Source organism: Corylus avellana, chromosome ca3 (assembly GCF_901000735.1).
Source record: "Corylus avellana chromosome ca3, CavTom2PMs-1.0".
Classification (NCBI taxonomy): Eukaryota; Viridiplantae; Streptophyta; class Magnoliopsida; order Fagales; family Betulaceae; genus Corylus; species Corylus avellana.
In genome coordinates, this window is record NC_081543.1 from 35672010 (window position 1) to 35688971 (window position 16962).

A 16962-nucleotide genomic window follows, 5' to 3' on the forward strand; every position below is an offset into this window, starting at 1 on the left:
TTTGAAGCACGATAAATAACGTCACTTGAGAGTGAAAGCGGAGATTTTTTTTTTTTAATTATTTTTATGAATGTTTTTATTCTTAATTTTAACATATTTAGCTGCTATTCTTTATGACAGAAGGGTCAAAAATAGAAAAAGGTAAATAGCTATTGCTTAGAGCAAGGCTGCTTCTATAGTATTCATGGTGTTTACTCATCTAGTGGATAGTGTTTACACAGAGGAGTTAGGACTATATCATGCCTTTGAAAATGTATGTTTATCTATGAATAATTTCATAATCAATACCTTCTAGAATACATACGTAAGAAAGTGTTGGAAACTTGATAAACGATTAACAGCCACTCCCAAGGTTTTTTATTTTTATTTTTAATAAACTGCTCTCATACAACAACAAAAGAGATTACAACAACAGGGAAAACAAAGAGAAAAACAGTAGGGAAACAAAAAGAAAATACATGCTTAGCAGCATAAACAGGTCTGGACAGATTTTTAGCATCTCAAAATACTGGAATGGAAAGAGAAAGTAACCTGCAGATGCAGCTGATTAAAGCCGTAGCGCACTCTCTTTAGTCCAAGATGTTTCCTCCACGTCTCTTTAGTCCAAGATGTCGCATTAATGGTTGAACTCATATTTACCACCCCAAAGGAGGGGAAGTTATGGACTGATTTATGGGGGACTAGTAGTGGCCTTGGTCCCCCCCAAATTACAAGGTAAAAAAAATTTTAAAGGTATAAAAAAAAAAAAATTTAAGATATTTTTTGTTAATTGATTCCTCCAAAATTTTTTTTTTGGCCATGGTCCCCCCCAATCATAATGCTGGCTCCGTCCTCGGAAGCGATAGAAGCCACATAAATTTTGGGGGAAAATACACTTTACCACTAAACTTTTTACTCATTTGCACTTCAAACTCAAATGTTTAAAAAATGACATTTTATCCATATGAGTTGACACTTTAGCCCCAAAATTTAGTTACTTTGAGAAGTAAAGTGTCAACTCAAAATACTTCAGGGGTAAAGTGTATTTTATGGGGTTAAGTGTCAATGTTAGATATTTGAGGGGGGTAAAGTGTCATTTTTTTTAAACATTTGAGTTAAAAATGCAAATAAATAAATAGTTCAAGAGTAAAATATACTTTCTCCTAAATTTTGTCAGTTTCTATAATCATTGCCGTGCTCATACATCAACTGCTTGAGGGCCATAGACCAAGGATGACACTAGTTTTTCAACCTTATGCAACTCTTGACAAAATATGAGATTACGGATAAAGGGTGAAATCCACGTTGGGACGAGTCTTCTTACTTTGCATTGGTTTTTCAATCTTGGGCCCCACGAACTACTTTTGATCGCTTTCAAGTCGCATTACATGGGACCCGTTAGCAGCCAAAGGGGACGGGAGAAGGAGAACCAGACACTTCTGATTTCAAATTTGTAGAAAAGGAAATACATTGAAAATGACCAAAAAAAAAAAAAAAAAAATGGAAATAGCCGAGAAGATGGGTGGGAGGACTAGGAAGAAACAATGGGCTCTGTTGCTGCTTAAATCTCAACTTTCTCTGAATGAGAAAAGGTAACCTTTAGAAAATCAATGGAAGCCTTTACCCATCTTTTTGTCTTCTACACTTTCTTATTCTCCCTCTTGAGAACCTCCATTTCTCTGGACACTGTTACTCCAAGTCAATCTCTCGGAGACCGTGGCACTTTAGTTTCTGCTGGCCGACAATTTCAATTGGGATTCTTCAGCCCAGGTAATTCCAAAAGCCGATATGTGGGAATTTGGTACATGATATCTCCGGAAACAGTTGTATGGGTAGCCAACAGAGATGCTCCGCTTAGCGATCACTCGGGAGTTTTAAAGGTCACTGATGATGGAGTTCTTGTGCTTCTTAATAGCACCAATGGTACTGTTTGGTCATCTAATACATCAACAACCCCACAAAATCCAGTTGCAAAGCTCTTGGACACCGGGAATCTTGTTGTGAAAGATGGGAATGATGATAACCCAGATAAATTTTTGTGGCAGAGTTTTGATTATCCTTGTAACACACTCCTACCGGAAATGAAGCTTGGATGGAACTTAGTAACTGGTCTTGATAGGTTTTTATCATCTTGGAAGAGCACGGAAGATCCTGCTCAAGGTGAGTTTTCTACTCGGATAGTTCCTCATGGTTATCCACAGTGGTTTGATATGGAGGGAACCAAAATAAAGGCTAGAGCAGGATCGTGGAATGGCCTTGGTTTTACGGGTCGTGCGGTAAGACCGAATACAGTATTTGAGTATGAATTCGTGTTGAATGAGAAGGAGGTCTATTACGGGTACAAACTTCTAAACAAATCTGTTTTCTCAAGAGTTGTGCTGAACCCATCAGGCATTGTGCAACGATTCGTATGGATGGATCGGACACAAAGTTGGGAGCCCTTCTTTACATCTCATGCAAATCAGTGCGAAATTTATGCCTTATGCGGTGCTTATGCTACCTGCAACATCAATAAGTCTCCTGTATGTGCATGCATGGAAGGATTCTTACCCAAGTCTCCAGAACATTGGGATTCAGTAGATTGGTCTGATGGGTGTGTTCGAAGGACTCCTTTGGAATGCAATGGTGGAGATGGATTCCTGAAGCGCACGGGGGTGAAATTGCCCGACACATTTTATTCCTGGTATAACAAGAGCATGAACCTCCAGGAATGCGAAGGAATGTGTTTGAAAAACTGCTCCTGCACAGCATATGCAAGTTTAGATGTCAGGGGAGGAGGAAGCGGCTGCCTGCTTTGGTTTGGTAGCCTAATTGATACAAGAGAATTCGCTGAGGGTGGGCAAGATCTCTATATAAGGATGGCCATTTCCGAATTGGGTACGATTTCTCCTCTGTTTTGCTCTTTGGATTTTGCTGATTTTTTTTTTCCTTTTATTTTAACGAAAGGTGAGCAAAATAAAACTTCTATGACAGTATTAATAGTTGTTGATATTTAAGATGTATAGATTAACATGGATTTTTTCTCCTAACATGGAGATATTCAATTTGAAAAATGCTACACACTTACTCCCATGCTTTTCAAATGTATACTCTTTAATGTGACAGTTAAAGTCATTATTAGATCTGATTCAATGGTAATTTTCACTGGCACATCAAAGTGTACACTTAAAAGTGTGAGAGTGGGAGCGAGTTTAACATTTTTCATTCAATTTTGGCCTTTGAAGACTAGACCTTGGCAACTGCAATTGCTTCAATTTTAGCATGCTACTGCAAGAGAAGGAAATAGATATGTGCAAGCATTTTATCTTCTTATTTTATAAGTAATGCGCTATAAAATACTTGAGTATGCATATTTGCTTACTGTTGAGAAGCTTTGCGAGACTCCCCATGATCTTTGAAGCCATCTATTCTCCTGTATGTTGCTGGCTTTGCTTGATCCTCCACTGCTGGACTTCATTTGGAAGTTCCACCGTTTAGATGACATTCTGGATGGGAAATCACATGATACAAACAACTGGCCTGCAATAGAAAATTAGCGGATTCCCATAGTTCCCTGCCTGGCTGCACTAATCATCAACAGGTGATATTTAATCAAGACTAATACTGAAAAACAGAGACATTGTCCTGCATGTTTGTTCAAGTTTATTATATGTCTGTTCAGATTTCTTATATGTTTGTTCAGGTTTATTATATGTTTGTTCAGACTTTGTCCTGCATATTTTTCTGAGGTGAAGGGGATAACCAACACTGATACACATTCGATAATATCTTTCAAAGCTTGCTTAATAAGCTGATCATACAACTACAAGCTAGACAATTGGTGATGCCAGGGAAACTAGGAATTGGTGGCTGTGGTGGTGTTGAGCTCAACTGCTTTAGCCACCTCATCTCCTACCCATTTCCCCAGTCTAGACTACGGACAAAATAAAGTCTTTTTCTTTTCTTCCGTTATCGTTGGCCAAAATTTATATATAGGCTTGTTTGGATATGCGTTTGAGGGGCTTAAAAATGTGTTTAACACTTAAGACGTCTGTTTGAAGAAAAAAGTATCCGTTTGGTAAAAAAATTGAAAACACTTTTTAAGGGTTCAAAAAGCCTAAAAATTGTCAAAAAAAGGGTTTTTGATTTAAAAGTTCTATTTTTCAAACACAATTTCAAACATGCTCATAGTATGATGAGTTATTCTCAAAGTCACCAAACTCTACTTTGATTTTTCAGGTCATCTTGATAAAAACAGTCACTCCAGCGAGAGGAAACTAGTGGGAATTATAGTTGGCTCAACATTACTAGTTGTGGGAATGATAATAGTTGGAATGGTCTCATACATATGGAAGAAGAAACTCAGAAACCAAGGTATAGTTGTAAAAAATGGACTCAGATAATAATTGATGCATGATAGTCAAGAAATTTAAGTAGGTCTTTTACAGAGATAAGATTGTAAGGGGGAGGGGGGGGAGAAATTTGCCTTTTTAATATAATTGTCAAATAATTTTCATGCTAATGCATCTCGTTATTTCAGCAATGATAAAAGGAAGTGAGAGGAAGGATTGTGACAATGAAGGTGTGAAGGAAGATATGGAGTTAGCAATATTATTTGATTTGACAGTCATAGTTAATGCGACTGATAATTTTTCAAACAACAAGAAGTTGGGAGAAGGTGGCTTTGGACCTGTGTACAAGGTAAATAATAACATAACTAGTTGAGTTATATTTTATTTTATTTTTTCAAAATATACTGACAATTTGATTTTCAGGGTACATTGCCTGAAGGGAAAGATATAGCTGTGAAGAGGCTTTCAAAGAATTCTGGACAAGGATTGAACGAGTTAAAAAATGAAGTTATTTTGATTGCCAAACTTCAACATCGTAATCTTGTAAAGCTTCTTGGCTGTTGCATTCAAGAAAATGAAAATATGCTAATCTATGAATACATGCCCAACAAAAGCTTGGATTGCTTTATTTTTGGTTTGAACCTTGACCTTGACTTGATTCATAGCATTCATGTTTAGTCTTATCATCTTTCATTAATGAAATTGTTTGTTGAGAATTTAGCAAGCTATGCACTAACGTGATGTAAAATTGGACAGATCAAACAAAGAGTAAATTACTAGATTGGCATAAGCGTATCAACATTATTCGTGGTGTTGCTAAAGGGCTTCTCTATCTTCATGAAGACTCTAGACTAAGAATTATCCATAGGGATCTCAAAGCTAGCAATATTCTTCTGGATAACAATATGAATCCAAAAATTTCGGACTTTGGCGTGGCTAGATCATTTGGAGGAGATCAAATTGATTCTGCAACCAATAGGATTATTGGAACATAGTAAGTATATTTTAACTTCTTTTATAGGTTAAGTTTATTTATTTTTTAATTTCTTTTCTTTGCAATGATATTTTACAGTGGTTATATGTCTCCTGAGTATGCGATGCATGGACAATACTCAGTAAAATCTGATGTATTTAGTTTTGGAGTCTTAATATTAGAGATAGTGAGTGGGAAGAAGAATAGAGGATTTTGTCACCCAGACAACCAGCTTAATCTTCTTGGACATGTAAGCATCTATAGTGGCAATTCCTACTAATTTACTTCTTTTTTTTTTTTTTTCTTGTTGTTGTTGTTGAAGGAAACCTCTTATTTACAACGTAGTTCTTGATAGTAAAGAGGGTTGCATGATGCCCCAATTATTTTGACGCTCTTTTAATGGTTATGGGCAAATTTGATGGAAGTATGACCGACAAAAGGTTGATTTTCATTTCTTTCAGGCATGGAAACTATGGATTGAAGACAAGCCAATAAAACTGGTTGATGAATTGGTAGGTGACTTGTGCAATATATCTGATGTAGTACGACACATTCATGTGGGTCTTTTATGTGTGCAACAAAGACCGGAAGATAGACCAAACATGTCGTTTGTGGTTCAAATGCTAAACAGTGAGAATTTATTGTCTAAGCCAAAACAACCGGGTTTCTTTACAGATCCACAGGAAGCTGATTTTTCATTTAGCAAGTTTGGAACTTGTTCAACAAACGAAATCACCACTACGGTATTTGAAGGACGGTAAATAATGTTCCTTGAGAGCAAAAGCAGAGAGTTTTTTTATTTATGAATCAATGTAATCTTGATTTCAACATACTTAGCTGAACAAAATAGGTCTTGAAGCTGCTGTTCGTTAGGACAAAAGGGTCAAAAAGAGAAAATGGTAAATAGCTTTGGCGTTGAGCAAGACTGCTTCTACTGTACTCTTGATTTCTTCTTGTTTATTCATCTAGTGGATAATGTTTACCCGCAGGAGTTAGGATTATATCATATGTTCGAAAATGTATGCTTTCCTTTGAATAATTTCATAATCAATATCTTCTATAATACTTACTATAAATTAGAACTAATTTGTCACTAGAAATGCATTGAAAGGTTGTAATTCGATTATGCATATTCCAAAATGCTTGTATAGTTGACTGCACGCGGGTAGTCTACTCAAGAAGACCTAATTAGACAGAAACATGCAAAATTCATCTAGCAATTAGTTTCTTTCCATTTGAAGCTTTGTATTATATTATAAAAAAGTATTGATTGTATTGAAGAGGAGTTGAATAATGAATTTTAAAATTTAATAAAATTTCGAATTTCTCTGTTTTCTAAGCTAATTTCCTCGTTCTGTTAATTTTTGTTGGACCAATCAAGAACAAGGATGTTTCCTCCCCGACCACTATCCGGAACAAGATCCTCTTCAGTTTATTTGGTCTAGAGCATATCCAGTTAATGGTCAGGATCTCTGTAAAGAGATCTAAAGAAATCTTGAGGCCATAAATGAGAGATTTGTGCGATATATATATTTAAAAAAATAAAAAAAATAATAAATTTTTTTTTAAAAAAACTAAGGGGGTGGCCAGTTGGGGCTGGTGGTGGCTTCGGCCACCCTAGACCATCACCCCCATGGCCCTTGAGGGTGGTCGGCTACCTCCAAGTGCCAAATCAAAAAAAATAAAAAATTAATTTGGCCCTTGGGGGTGGCCGCGGTCTACAGTGGCCGAAGCCACCCAGCCCCAATTGGGGTGGCTGACCACCCCTTAGTTTTTATTTTTTATTTTTTATTTTTTATTTTATTTATTTTTATTTTTATTTTTATTTTTTTATTATTTTGTTTTTTAATTTTTTAAAATATATATTATTTTATTATTTTTTTTATTAATGGGACAAATGTCTCATTTATCGTATCAAGATCTCTAGAGAAATGCTGACCATTAACTAGATATTTTTCAATCTAAAATAGATCGGAGAGTTTTCTGTTCCCCACTGTCCACGGTGTCCCTTCAGTCCAAGAAGTCGCATTAATGGCGAAAATGTTTGTGGTTGAACTCATATTTACTACCTGAAAGAGGGGGAAGTAATAGGAACCACATAAATAGATGTACTCGAACTGCAACAGCTTGAATAATGGAAATAATAAAAAAAAACCATTATGCCCAAGTACCCTGCACATAATCTGGTAAAAGTTTGTCGTAAAACACCCCAATACGCCTCATGATTCCCACGGTAAGCTCAAGGAGTGGACTTTACCAAAGGATATATTTCCAGGAATGTACTATATACCTCTCTCCAAGAAACCCCACTTTCCCAATTGAAGTTCCAACATTAATTACCTACAATATTGTTGTTGTCAATATCACATATTCATAGAGGAAAATCTATTTAATAGCTCCAAGAAAATAAGAACTTGTCAACTAAGATACCATTCATTTGTCCAACTTGAGCTCAAGCACTTAATGTGGGTCTGTTATGTGTACAACAAAGACTGGAAGATAGACCAAACATGTCTGTATGTGGAATTGAATGTTTTTGTTTCCTTTTTCCTTTTTCCTTTTTCCAAAGGCAAGGCAATGATAGTGGTGGAAGACTGCTAGCTGGGATGGAGGGCTGCAGCAGTCTTTTTCTAAATAAAAAGGACCGGAGAGGAAGAGGAAGAGAAAGACCGGAGCCTAGAGTGAGTTAAAGAAGTTTTTTTTTTTTTTTTTTTTTTTAAAAAAAAAGTGAGAAAGAATATTTAAATAAAATAAAGGGTTAATTACCTTTTTGGTACCTAAGTTTTTACTTTTTATTTTTTCTCACTTAAGATTTTAATTCGTATCACAGATGGTACCTGACTTATGAGTAAATACTAGTTTAATACCTTTGTCATCATTCTGTCGACCAAACTAATAGAATGCGATGAGGGTGATTCAGGTAAACCCCTGCACAGGTTTGACGGTGATCGAACCACTTCCAAGGCTCTTAAGAGTAGCAGAACCACCCCCAATGATAAAAAAGGGGTGGTCAAAACGGAGTGACCAAAACTACCCCTAAAGGCCTTAAGAGTAGCCAAACCACCCTCTAGAAGCCATGGAGTAGTCGAACCACCCCAGGCCGGCCCAAGGGTGGCCAAAACGACAATATCTTTAAAGGAACCACAAGACATGCATCTCGTCACTAGTTGCATCTTTTCTATTGAGAAAATTTATCAACAATATCATTATCAGTCCAGAAACTTCCTTAGGCCAGGACAAGTCATCAGTCCAGAAATTACATTATAAAAAATCACATCATACAAGGATGAAGACAGACAAAATTATATCATATAAATTATCCACCAAGAAATGGTCAAGACAAGCCATCAGTCTAGAAACCGAGAGAGAAGAGAGCAGCGCTAGGGTTTATTTTTTCTTTAGGTTGGAAAGTTTTGTTTTCTATTCTTTTGTTTTGTCTAATTGTCTTGCTTAGTTTTACTCTTTTTTATTTTTTATTTTAAAAAGAAGATACGGATCAACCCGATCGTCAAGTGCTTTTTCCCCATTATTGACTTGTTTATTAAGCCGGTCAAGCGGGTTCATGTCAAAAAAATGGTAAACCCTAATCATATAATTTTGTGACGGATTCGCGGGTCATGTAAAAAATTGTCAGCCCTATAATACAAACATGTTGTTTGTTAGGTACAAGTCACGTTTTTACTACAAAAATTTTGTGAGTATAAACTTATTGTATAATAGATCTTCTATGCTTGATTAGTTTTTTGGGTTTAGCTGCTGGTAGTTTTTTTTCTATTACATCACCAAAATTGATGTTTTTTTATTTGTTTACTTCTTTGATTTATTTTGGTGATTGTTTTTGTAGTTGCAATTTTTAATTATATTATTTACTAGAAAACATAGATTCACCCTCTCTATGTATTGTATGGGATCATTTGGGTATTTTAGATTCTAAAAATATTCAAAGAAAAGCATACACTTTGAAACGCGTGATATAGCCATAATTCCTGTGTCCAGCTAAATATGAATATAGTAGGAGCACCCTTGCCCTAAGAGCCAAAGCTGTTTATCGTTTTCTTTTTTTACTCTTTTGTCCTAAAGATTAGTAGCTTCTAGAATATCTTCTTTGTTTAGCTAAATATGCAAAAATCATTATTACATAAATTCTTTAAAAAATAACAGTCCACTTTGGCTCTAAAGTGACGCTATTTACCGTGCTTCAAACACTGTATTGGTGATTTCGTTTGCTGAACAAGTTGCATGCTTGCAAGATGAAGGATCTACTTCAAGTGAATCTGAAAAGAACCCCGGTTGTCTTGGCTTAGGCAATAAACTCTCACTGCTCAACATTTGAACCACAGACGACATGTTTGGTCTATCTTCTGGTCTTTGTTGCACACATAACAAACCAACATGAATGTGTCGTAATACATTTGATAAAGTGCACAAGTCACCTATCAATTCACCGATCAGTTCCATTGGCCTGTCTTCAATCCATAGTTTCCATACCTGAAAGAAATGAAAACCAATTTTTTGTTGGTCAGACTACCCTCAAATTGGTCCATGACTATTGAAAGGGTATGAGAATAATAGGGGCATCGCGTGACCCTTTATACTATCACTAACTACATTGTTAATAAAAGGTTTCCTTCAACAACAAAAAAAAAGAAAAAAAAAAAAAAAAACTCAAATTTGCAACTCTTTATGCTTACATGTCCCAGAAGATTAAGGTGGTGGTCAGAGTGACAAAATCCTCTGTTCTTCTTTCCACTCACTATATCTAATAACAAAACTCCAAAGCTAAACACATCAGATTTTACTGAGTAATGTTCATGCACCGCATACTCGGGAGACATATAACCACTGCAAAACATCATTACAAAGAAAAACTAAGTTAAAAAAGCAATTAAGCTTAACCTATTAAAGAAGTTAAAGCATCACTTACAAATAAAAAAATATTTTAAGTATACTTACTATGTTCCAATAATTCTATTGGTCTTAGACTCAACTTGATCTCCCCCAAATGATCTAGCTAGACCAAAGTCTGAAATTTTGGGATTCATATTGTTATCTAAAAGGATATTACTAACTTTTAGATCTCTATGAATAATTCTGAGTCTCGAGACTTCATGAAGATAAAGAAGCCCTTTAGCAACACCACGAATAATGTTAATGCGTTTCTCCCAATCTAGTAATTTACTCTTTGCTTGATCTGTCCAATTTCACATTCATGTTAGTTCATACCTTGCTAAATTCTTAGCAAACAATTTCATAAATAAAAGAGGATAAGAGTCAACATGAATGCTTTGAATCAAGTCAAGGTCAAGGTTCAAACCAAAAATAAGGGAGTCCAAGCTTTTGTTGGGCATGTATTCATAAATTAACATATTTTCATTTTCTTGAATGCAACAACCGAGAAGCTTCACAAGATTTCGGTGTTGAAGTTTGGCAATCAAAATAACTTCATTTTTTAATTCGTTTAGTCCTTGTCTAGAATCCTTTGAAAGTCTCTTTACAGCTATATCTTTCCCTTCTAGTAATGTATCCTGAAAATCAAATTGTCAGTATATTTTCAAAAATAATAAAATATAGCTCAACTAGTTTTGTTGTTATTTACCTTGTACACAGGTCCAAAACCACCTTCTCCTAACTTCTTGTTGTTTGAAAAATTATTTGTTGCATTAGCTATGGTAGCCAGGTCAAATATCAGTAACTCCATATCTTCCTTCCCACCTTCATCAATATTCTTATAATTCTTTCTTTCTTTTGTCATTCCTAAAATAACAGGAGGTGAATGGGCATGAAAAAAAAATCTTGGATTAAAATACGTATCCCCAAATCTGTTCTCTATGAAATAGCTATTTATTTGAATTTCTTAGCTATAAATCTTCTATAATGAATCAATTATTATTAGAGTCCATTTTTTACAAATATACCTTGGTTTTTGAATTTCTTCTTGCATATGTATGAGACCAGGGCAACTATTGTCATTCCCACAACTAGAAATGATGAGCCGACTATAATTGCTACTAGTTTCGTCTTGTTGTAGTGCATCTTTTTCTGAAGATAATCTAAAAGATCAAAATAGAATATTTGAAATTAAATTAAAATGAAGAATAGCAAGAGTTATGGGCTAGTTTAAAATGAAAGAAAATAAAATTAAGCAACAAGAGAAAAATAAAAGTAAAATGGTACTCACCAAGTTCTGTAGCGGCCATCCTTGTATAGAGGTCTTGCCCACCCTCAGCGGATTCTCTTATGTCAACAAGGCTACCAAACCAAAGCACGCAGCCGCTTCCTCCTCCCCTGACATCTAAACTTGCATATGCTGTGCAGGAGCAGTTTTTCAAACACATTCCTTTGCATTCCTGGAGGATCATGCTCTTGTTATACAGGAAGAAGATGTGTCAGGCAATTTCACCCCCGTGCACTTCAGGAATCCGTCTCCGCCATTGCATTCCAAAGGAGTCCTTCGAACACACCCATCTGACCAATCTTCTGAATCCCAACCTTTTGGAGACTTGGGTAAAAATCCTTCCAAGCATGCACATGTAGGAGATTTATTGATGTTGCAGATAGCATATCCACCGCATAAGCCATAATTTTCGCACTGATCTGCCTGTGATGTAAGGAAAGTCTCCCAACTCTGTGTCCGATCCATCCACATTAATCGTTGCGTTATGCCTGATGGGTTTACTACAAATCTTGAGAAAACCGAAGTGTTAAGGAGTTTGTACTCGTAATAGACCTCCTTCGCGTTCAACACGAATTCATAATCAAATACTTGATTTGGTCTTAACCTACGACCCGTAAAACCAAGACCATTCCATGACCCTGGTCTAGTCTTTATTGAATCTCCCTTCATATTAACCCTTTGCGGAAGCCCACGAAGATCTATGTGTACTGAATACTCACCTGGAGAAGGATCTTCCGTGCTCTTCCAAGATGATAAAAACCTATCTAAACCACTTACTAAGTTCCATCCAAGCTTCATTTCCGGTAGGTGTGTGTCACAAGGACAGTGGCGGAGCCAGATGTTTAAGAATGTAGGGGCCGTAAAAAAAAATTTCGCATCCTAATTTTTTTTTTTTTTTTTTTGCGTCCTAAAAATTTTGTTCACACTGAAAAATTGGTAATTCACACAGTATATGCATCACAAAAAAAATCTATAAAAGTTCATAAATATGTGCTCAAATTGATATATTAAAAATATAACATGTCGGCACTATATCAAAAAGATAAAAATACAAAAAAGTGTCTAGAACTGTACTTTACGGTCTTTTAGAAGTACAAAATCATCAAGTATCGAATCTAAATCGAAACTCTCAGCAATTTCCCTTTCAATATAAATAACTAAACTATTTGCAAGAAAATCATCCTCCATTTTGTTGCGTAGTCGTGTTTTAACAATTTTCATTGCTGAAAATGCTCGTTCGGTAGTTGCTGTAGACACTGGCAGAGTCAAAATAAGACGAATCAATCTATCAATAAGATAGTATGTCTCTGATTTTTTTGTCTTTGCCAATCCTTGGCATAATTCTGCAATAGAAGACAAATTTTGTAATGTCGGATCGGTGCGGACATCAAATTCAAAATACCTCAACTGATATCTCAAATTAATTTTCTCCTGCTCAGAAAAATCAAGAGGATAATACTTCTCCGCAAGGATACATATATCGTCAATTTTGAAAGATTTATAAGCATCTTTTGGATCCAAAGCAGAGCTAAGTATCAAAAGTTCCATCGCCTTTTCACTAAACCTACTATCAAGCTCTTGCAATTGAAAGTCGATGGTAGTATTGAATATGTCAAAATGATAATGATGCTCCACTGTAATGTGATCCTTTTGATTACGACCTCGACCTTCAATATAACGAGCACTCAAATCCGGAATGCCAATTTCAGATTTCTTGCAGAAACAGACAATGTTCTCAAGTAAATTATCCCACCCATCATCTCTCAACTTTTGGATAAGTTTTTTCGCAATAGAAACTGAATGAATAGCATTTAAAATGTCCAGAGATTTTTGCTGCAACACTTGACAAAGAACATCAGTAATGCCCATGAGTTCCTTCATTAAATGTAAAATAAATATGAACTCGAAGGATGTAAGCATTTTATAAGCAGCCTTAGCATCTCCTCGTTGAGAGTAAGTACCTCCTTCTCTTTGAACATCTTCAAGCATTGTACAAGTAGCATCAAACATCCTTATAATGCTACAAATAGAATTAAAATGAGAACCCCAACGAGAATCACCAGCTCGTTTCAAAGTGCCAATTTGGTTAGCCCCTTTTCCAGTTTCAAGCTCACCAATAGCTTGCATATGTGCAATATGTGTTGCATGAACAGCTTGTAGTAGATCATGACGTTTACATGAAGCACTAGCCACATTGATAATAAAATTCAAATTTGTGAAGAACACATGAACAGAATCCACCTCTCTAGACGCAGCAACTAATGCTAATTGTAATCGATGAGCAAAACAATGAATATAGTATGCACAAGGACAATCATTAAGAAATAATGCTTGCAATCCTTTCCATTCACCACGCATGTTACTAGCACCATCATATCCTTGTCCACGAATATTTTGAATATCAAGGCAATAACGAGAGAGAACATCAAATATTCCATTCTTTAGAGTCAATGCCGATGTGTCTTTAACATGAACTATATCAAAGAAACGTTCTTGTATAAAACCATCTTTATCAACAAATCTCAAAACAATAGCCATTTGCTCTCTCTTAGACTCATCCCGTGCTTCATCAACAATAATGCAAAATTTAGAGTCTCCAATATCTTCACGAATTTTATTTCCACTTTACTTGCAATGACATGCAAAATCTCTTTTTGAATTGTATGTGAAGTATACTTTGCAAATTGTGGAGCATTTTCCAAAACAACACTTGCAACTTTCTCATTATATGAAGCCAAAATTTGAATCATCTCAAGAAAGTTACCTCGATTTTTTGAAGCAGGAGTCTCATCATGACCTCTCAAAGGACATCCTTGAAATGTAAGCCACCGAGCAACATCAATAGAAGTTTTCACACGAAGTCGATTATTTAGAATTTGTTCGGTACTTTGTGCATTCAATACTTTATCAATATGCTGTGCTTGATTTCGCAAATCCTCACAATATTTCACAGCATTATTATGAGGTGAACAAGGATCCTCCCCAATATGAGTCAAGAAGGCACAATTTTTTCCATCATGAACTTTTTTCCAACTTCTAAACCCCTTTATAGTAAATACATCCCATCCAGGACGTCCAAGTGCTTTCATAGAAAAAAGATAGCATGGTAGACAATATGCAGCATCCGTAGAACGAGAATACTCAAGCCAAGTTGAAAATTGTGTGAACCAAGAAGCTTGAAAGCGACGAGGGTGCTTTTCTGGTCCAGAAAGTGGATATTGTTCCTTTCGAAGAATAGGTTGATATGGACCATGTTGTAAATAAGCCCGCCTTATTTCATCCCGTTGATTGACTGGATAGTCCCAGATCGGAGGACGTAATCCAGGATCTCGTTCTATAAAAGAAGCATCAACTTCATCAACATTAAGTGTGGGTAATTTAAAATGAGCCTCTTGTGTCTCCGCAATTAGAGATTCTCCGCAAGGATGTTCTTCATCTTCAACCCTTGAAGATTTAAGATGACACTCATCGGGATTTGAAGTTTCGGCATTAAGATCCAACGGTGTATTACTTTTCGAAATGTCGGCTTCTTTCCTTTTAAAGAACGAATCAATAGTTTTAAACTTTGACATGATGCATGAACCTAAAATTTTCAAGTTAAATTACAACCCCGTAAGATAGACGATCGAATTTCTAATATACATTTCCGATAATAAAACAAATGTAACTATTTATGATGGATAGTACCACTAACATGTATTATTATTCTCTTAATTTGATCAAAGCCTAAAAAGGCTAAACAATAACACAACAACAATCTTCGCTTAGTTTCAAGTTTTCAGACTTTCAGTTATGCTATAATTTTTGCCGTATTGTTTAATTGTTCTACATCAAATTGATGTCTATTTATAATGATTAATGGGTACCACTAACATGTATTATTCAATTTTTTCCCTTAAGTTAATCAAAGCCTAAAGAGCCAAAGAGGCTAAACAATATCATAACATAGCATCAATATAACACTTTCAAGAATCAAAACAAAAAAAATTAAGCAGATTCTTGGGATACCTACCTCAGTGTTTCCGGTAAAAATCCAATCTCTTAATGGACCCAATCCAATTTGTCAATCTGACCAGTGACCACCTATTTTCTGCCCTGAACATACATGACACCCATTAAGCCTTAAGGGGGAAAAAATCAATACACTAACATGTATTATTCTCTTAATTGATAAACAACATCATTAATATAACACTTCCAAAATAGAAACCAGATTCTTGGGATTATGGAATACCTTAGTGTCGCAGGCTCGCAGCTGTCGTTGGTAAAAATCCAAGTCCCCAAATGCAGTATATGTCTTAGAGCCTATACAAAACCTACTTATCTTAATAAATAGCCATCAATCTAACATTTATTTGATGAATATAGTCTAATAAATACAATTTCCATGGGGATATAGCCTATGATCAGTTTGTAATGAGTTGACCGTTAACAAAGCCAATGACAAGCAAAATTTTATACGAGCTCTCTCACAATGCATCGACAATTTAAACAATTAATTGTCGAAAATTTCAATCCCAGAATTAAATGCATATCTAATTATCTATTATTTGATATTAGATATATATTTTTTAAAATGGGAATAATAATTGTAAGATAGCAAACAAACCTCACATTATTATTATTATTATTTTCAGTTACTAGGTCAATTTTGTTTTTCTAAGCAGTTAGTACGTCAATTTGATTGAATAAATCAAAACCATAACTCTTGCAGTCAACAATTTCTAAAATTCTAAATCCGTAATTTTGTTAAAAATTTTAAAGGACATTAAATTATATATATATATATATATATATATATATATATATACACGTCAAAAATCTTGTTCCTCAAATATAGTGAAATGGGTAATAAAGTGTTCCACGACCAAGGCATTACCTGTCGTGAATGGACCGAAGACAGGGATGGTTGGGAACGCACTGTATGGAATTAGCAGTTAAAAATCCAAGTCCCCAAATGCAGCTGCCCAAATGGGCCAAATCCGACTGATTGAATCACTTTCATTGCTGCCCTAAAAAGACATAACAATATGACACCCATTTAAATTATAAACAATTTTTGGGTACTCTTCTTTCATCAAGAGAAAACAAATCAAGATTTAATGCATAAAATTAACCCTAAATCAATTCTAATTTTTAAGGGAACAAAGGATGTAAAACTCACCTAATATATGATCTTCAAACCTTTACTCTTATAAGTTACAAATGCAATTTATCATCACTGAAGGAGAGGCTGGAGAGCGACGGAGATTCAGTCTTTCAGAAAAGAGAAAGGGAGAGAACTGAGAACTCAGAGAACAAAAGCAGAGAGGCGAGTGCGTGAGAGAAAGAGGGAAAAGAATTTTTTTTTTTTAAATAGGTTTTGGGGCTACTGCAGACCAGCAATAAATATTTTTTTTTTAATAGTTGGAGGGGCCCCTTTGTAGCTGGACCGGAGCTTGGTGCTTCAGACAAGTGTCCAAAGTTTTTTAAAAAACAAAATTCTTTGTGGAAATGTGGAATTG

The 16962-nt window shown here is 35.3% G+C and overlaps 2 protein-coding genes and 1 pseudogene across 4 annotated transcripts; 1 reads left to right on the forward strand and 2 right to left on the reverse strand.

Moving 5' to 3' along the window:
* Nucleotides 1–1495: 1495 nt before the first annotated feature.
* Nucleotides 1496–6149, forward strand: LOC132173745 (G-type lectin S-receptor-like serine/threonine-protein kinase At4g27290). 3 transcript variants are annotated; one of them, XM_059585339.1, is made up of 8 exons: nt 1496–2856; nt 4198–4332; nt 4499–4659; nt 4734–4944; nt 5067–5304; nt 5383–5533; nt 5745–5795; nt 5959–6149. In XM_059585339.1, exons 1-8 carry the CDS (start codon nt 1590–1592, stop codon nt 6046–6048), a joined length of 2304 nt encoding a protein of 767 aa, XP_059441322.1. In that variant the 5' UTR covers nt 1496–1589; the 3' UTR covers nt 6049–6149. The 3 variants fall into 3 exon arrangements, with proteins under 3 accessions (XP_059441322.1, XP_059441320.1, XP_059441321.1); XM_059585337.1 differs by having other exon boundaries at nt 5745–6149; XM_059585338.1 differs by lacking the exon at nt 4198–4332 and having other exon boundaries at nt 5745–6149.
* A 3322-nt stretch (nt 6150–9471) lies between these two features.
* Nucleotides 9472–12256, reverse strand: LOC132174508 (G-type lectin S-receptor-like serine/threonine-protein kinase At4g27290). Its single transcript, XM_059586155.1, has 8 exons — nt 11656–12256; nt 11462–11590; nt 11199–11333; nt 10880–11037; nt 10598–10808; nt 10237–10474; nt 9975–10125; nt 9472–9771 (listed from the first exon to the last, which is right to left on the reverse strand). Exons 1-8 carry the CDS (start codon nt 12254–12256, stop codon nt 9472–9474), a joined length of 1923 nt encoding a protein of 640 aa, XP_059442138.1.
* Nucleotides 12257–12520: 264 nt separating this feature from the next.
* LOC132174509 (uncharacterized) overlaps nt 12521–16962 on the reverse strand; it is a 5248-nt pseudogene continuing 806 nt past the window's right edge.

Bases quoted from the DNA above. Each gene is read 5' to 3' on its own strand.
- LOC132174508 (XM_059586155.1), bottom strand. From the start codon at position 12,256: ATGAAGCTTGGATGGAACTTAGTAAGTGGTTTAGATAGGTTTTTATCA. The intron at 10,475-10,597 runs GTTTGAACCTTG...GAAATTGGACAG, and splicing joins CTTGGACTCCCTTATTTTTG to ATCAAGCAAAGAGTAAATTA. The intron at 9,772-9,974 runs GTAAGCATAAAG...CATTTCTTTCAG, and splicing joins ACCTTAATCTTCTGGGACAT to GTATGGAAACTATGGATTGA.
- LOC132173745 (XM_059585337.1), top strand. From the start codon at position 1,590: ATGGAAGCCTTTACCCATCTTTTTGTCTTCTACACTTTCTTATTCTCC. The intron at 4,333-4,498 runs GTATAGTTGTAA...TCGTTATTTCAG, and splicing joins GAAGAAACTCAGAAACCAAG to CAATGATAAAAGGAAGTGAG. The intron at 5,534-5,744 runs GTAAGCATCTAT...CATTTCTTTCAG, and splicing joins AGCTTAATCTTCTTGGACAT to GCATGGAAACTATGGATTGA.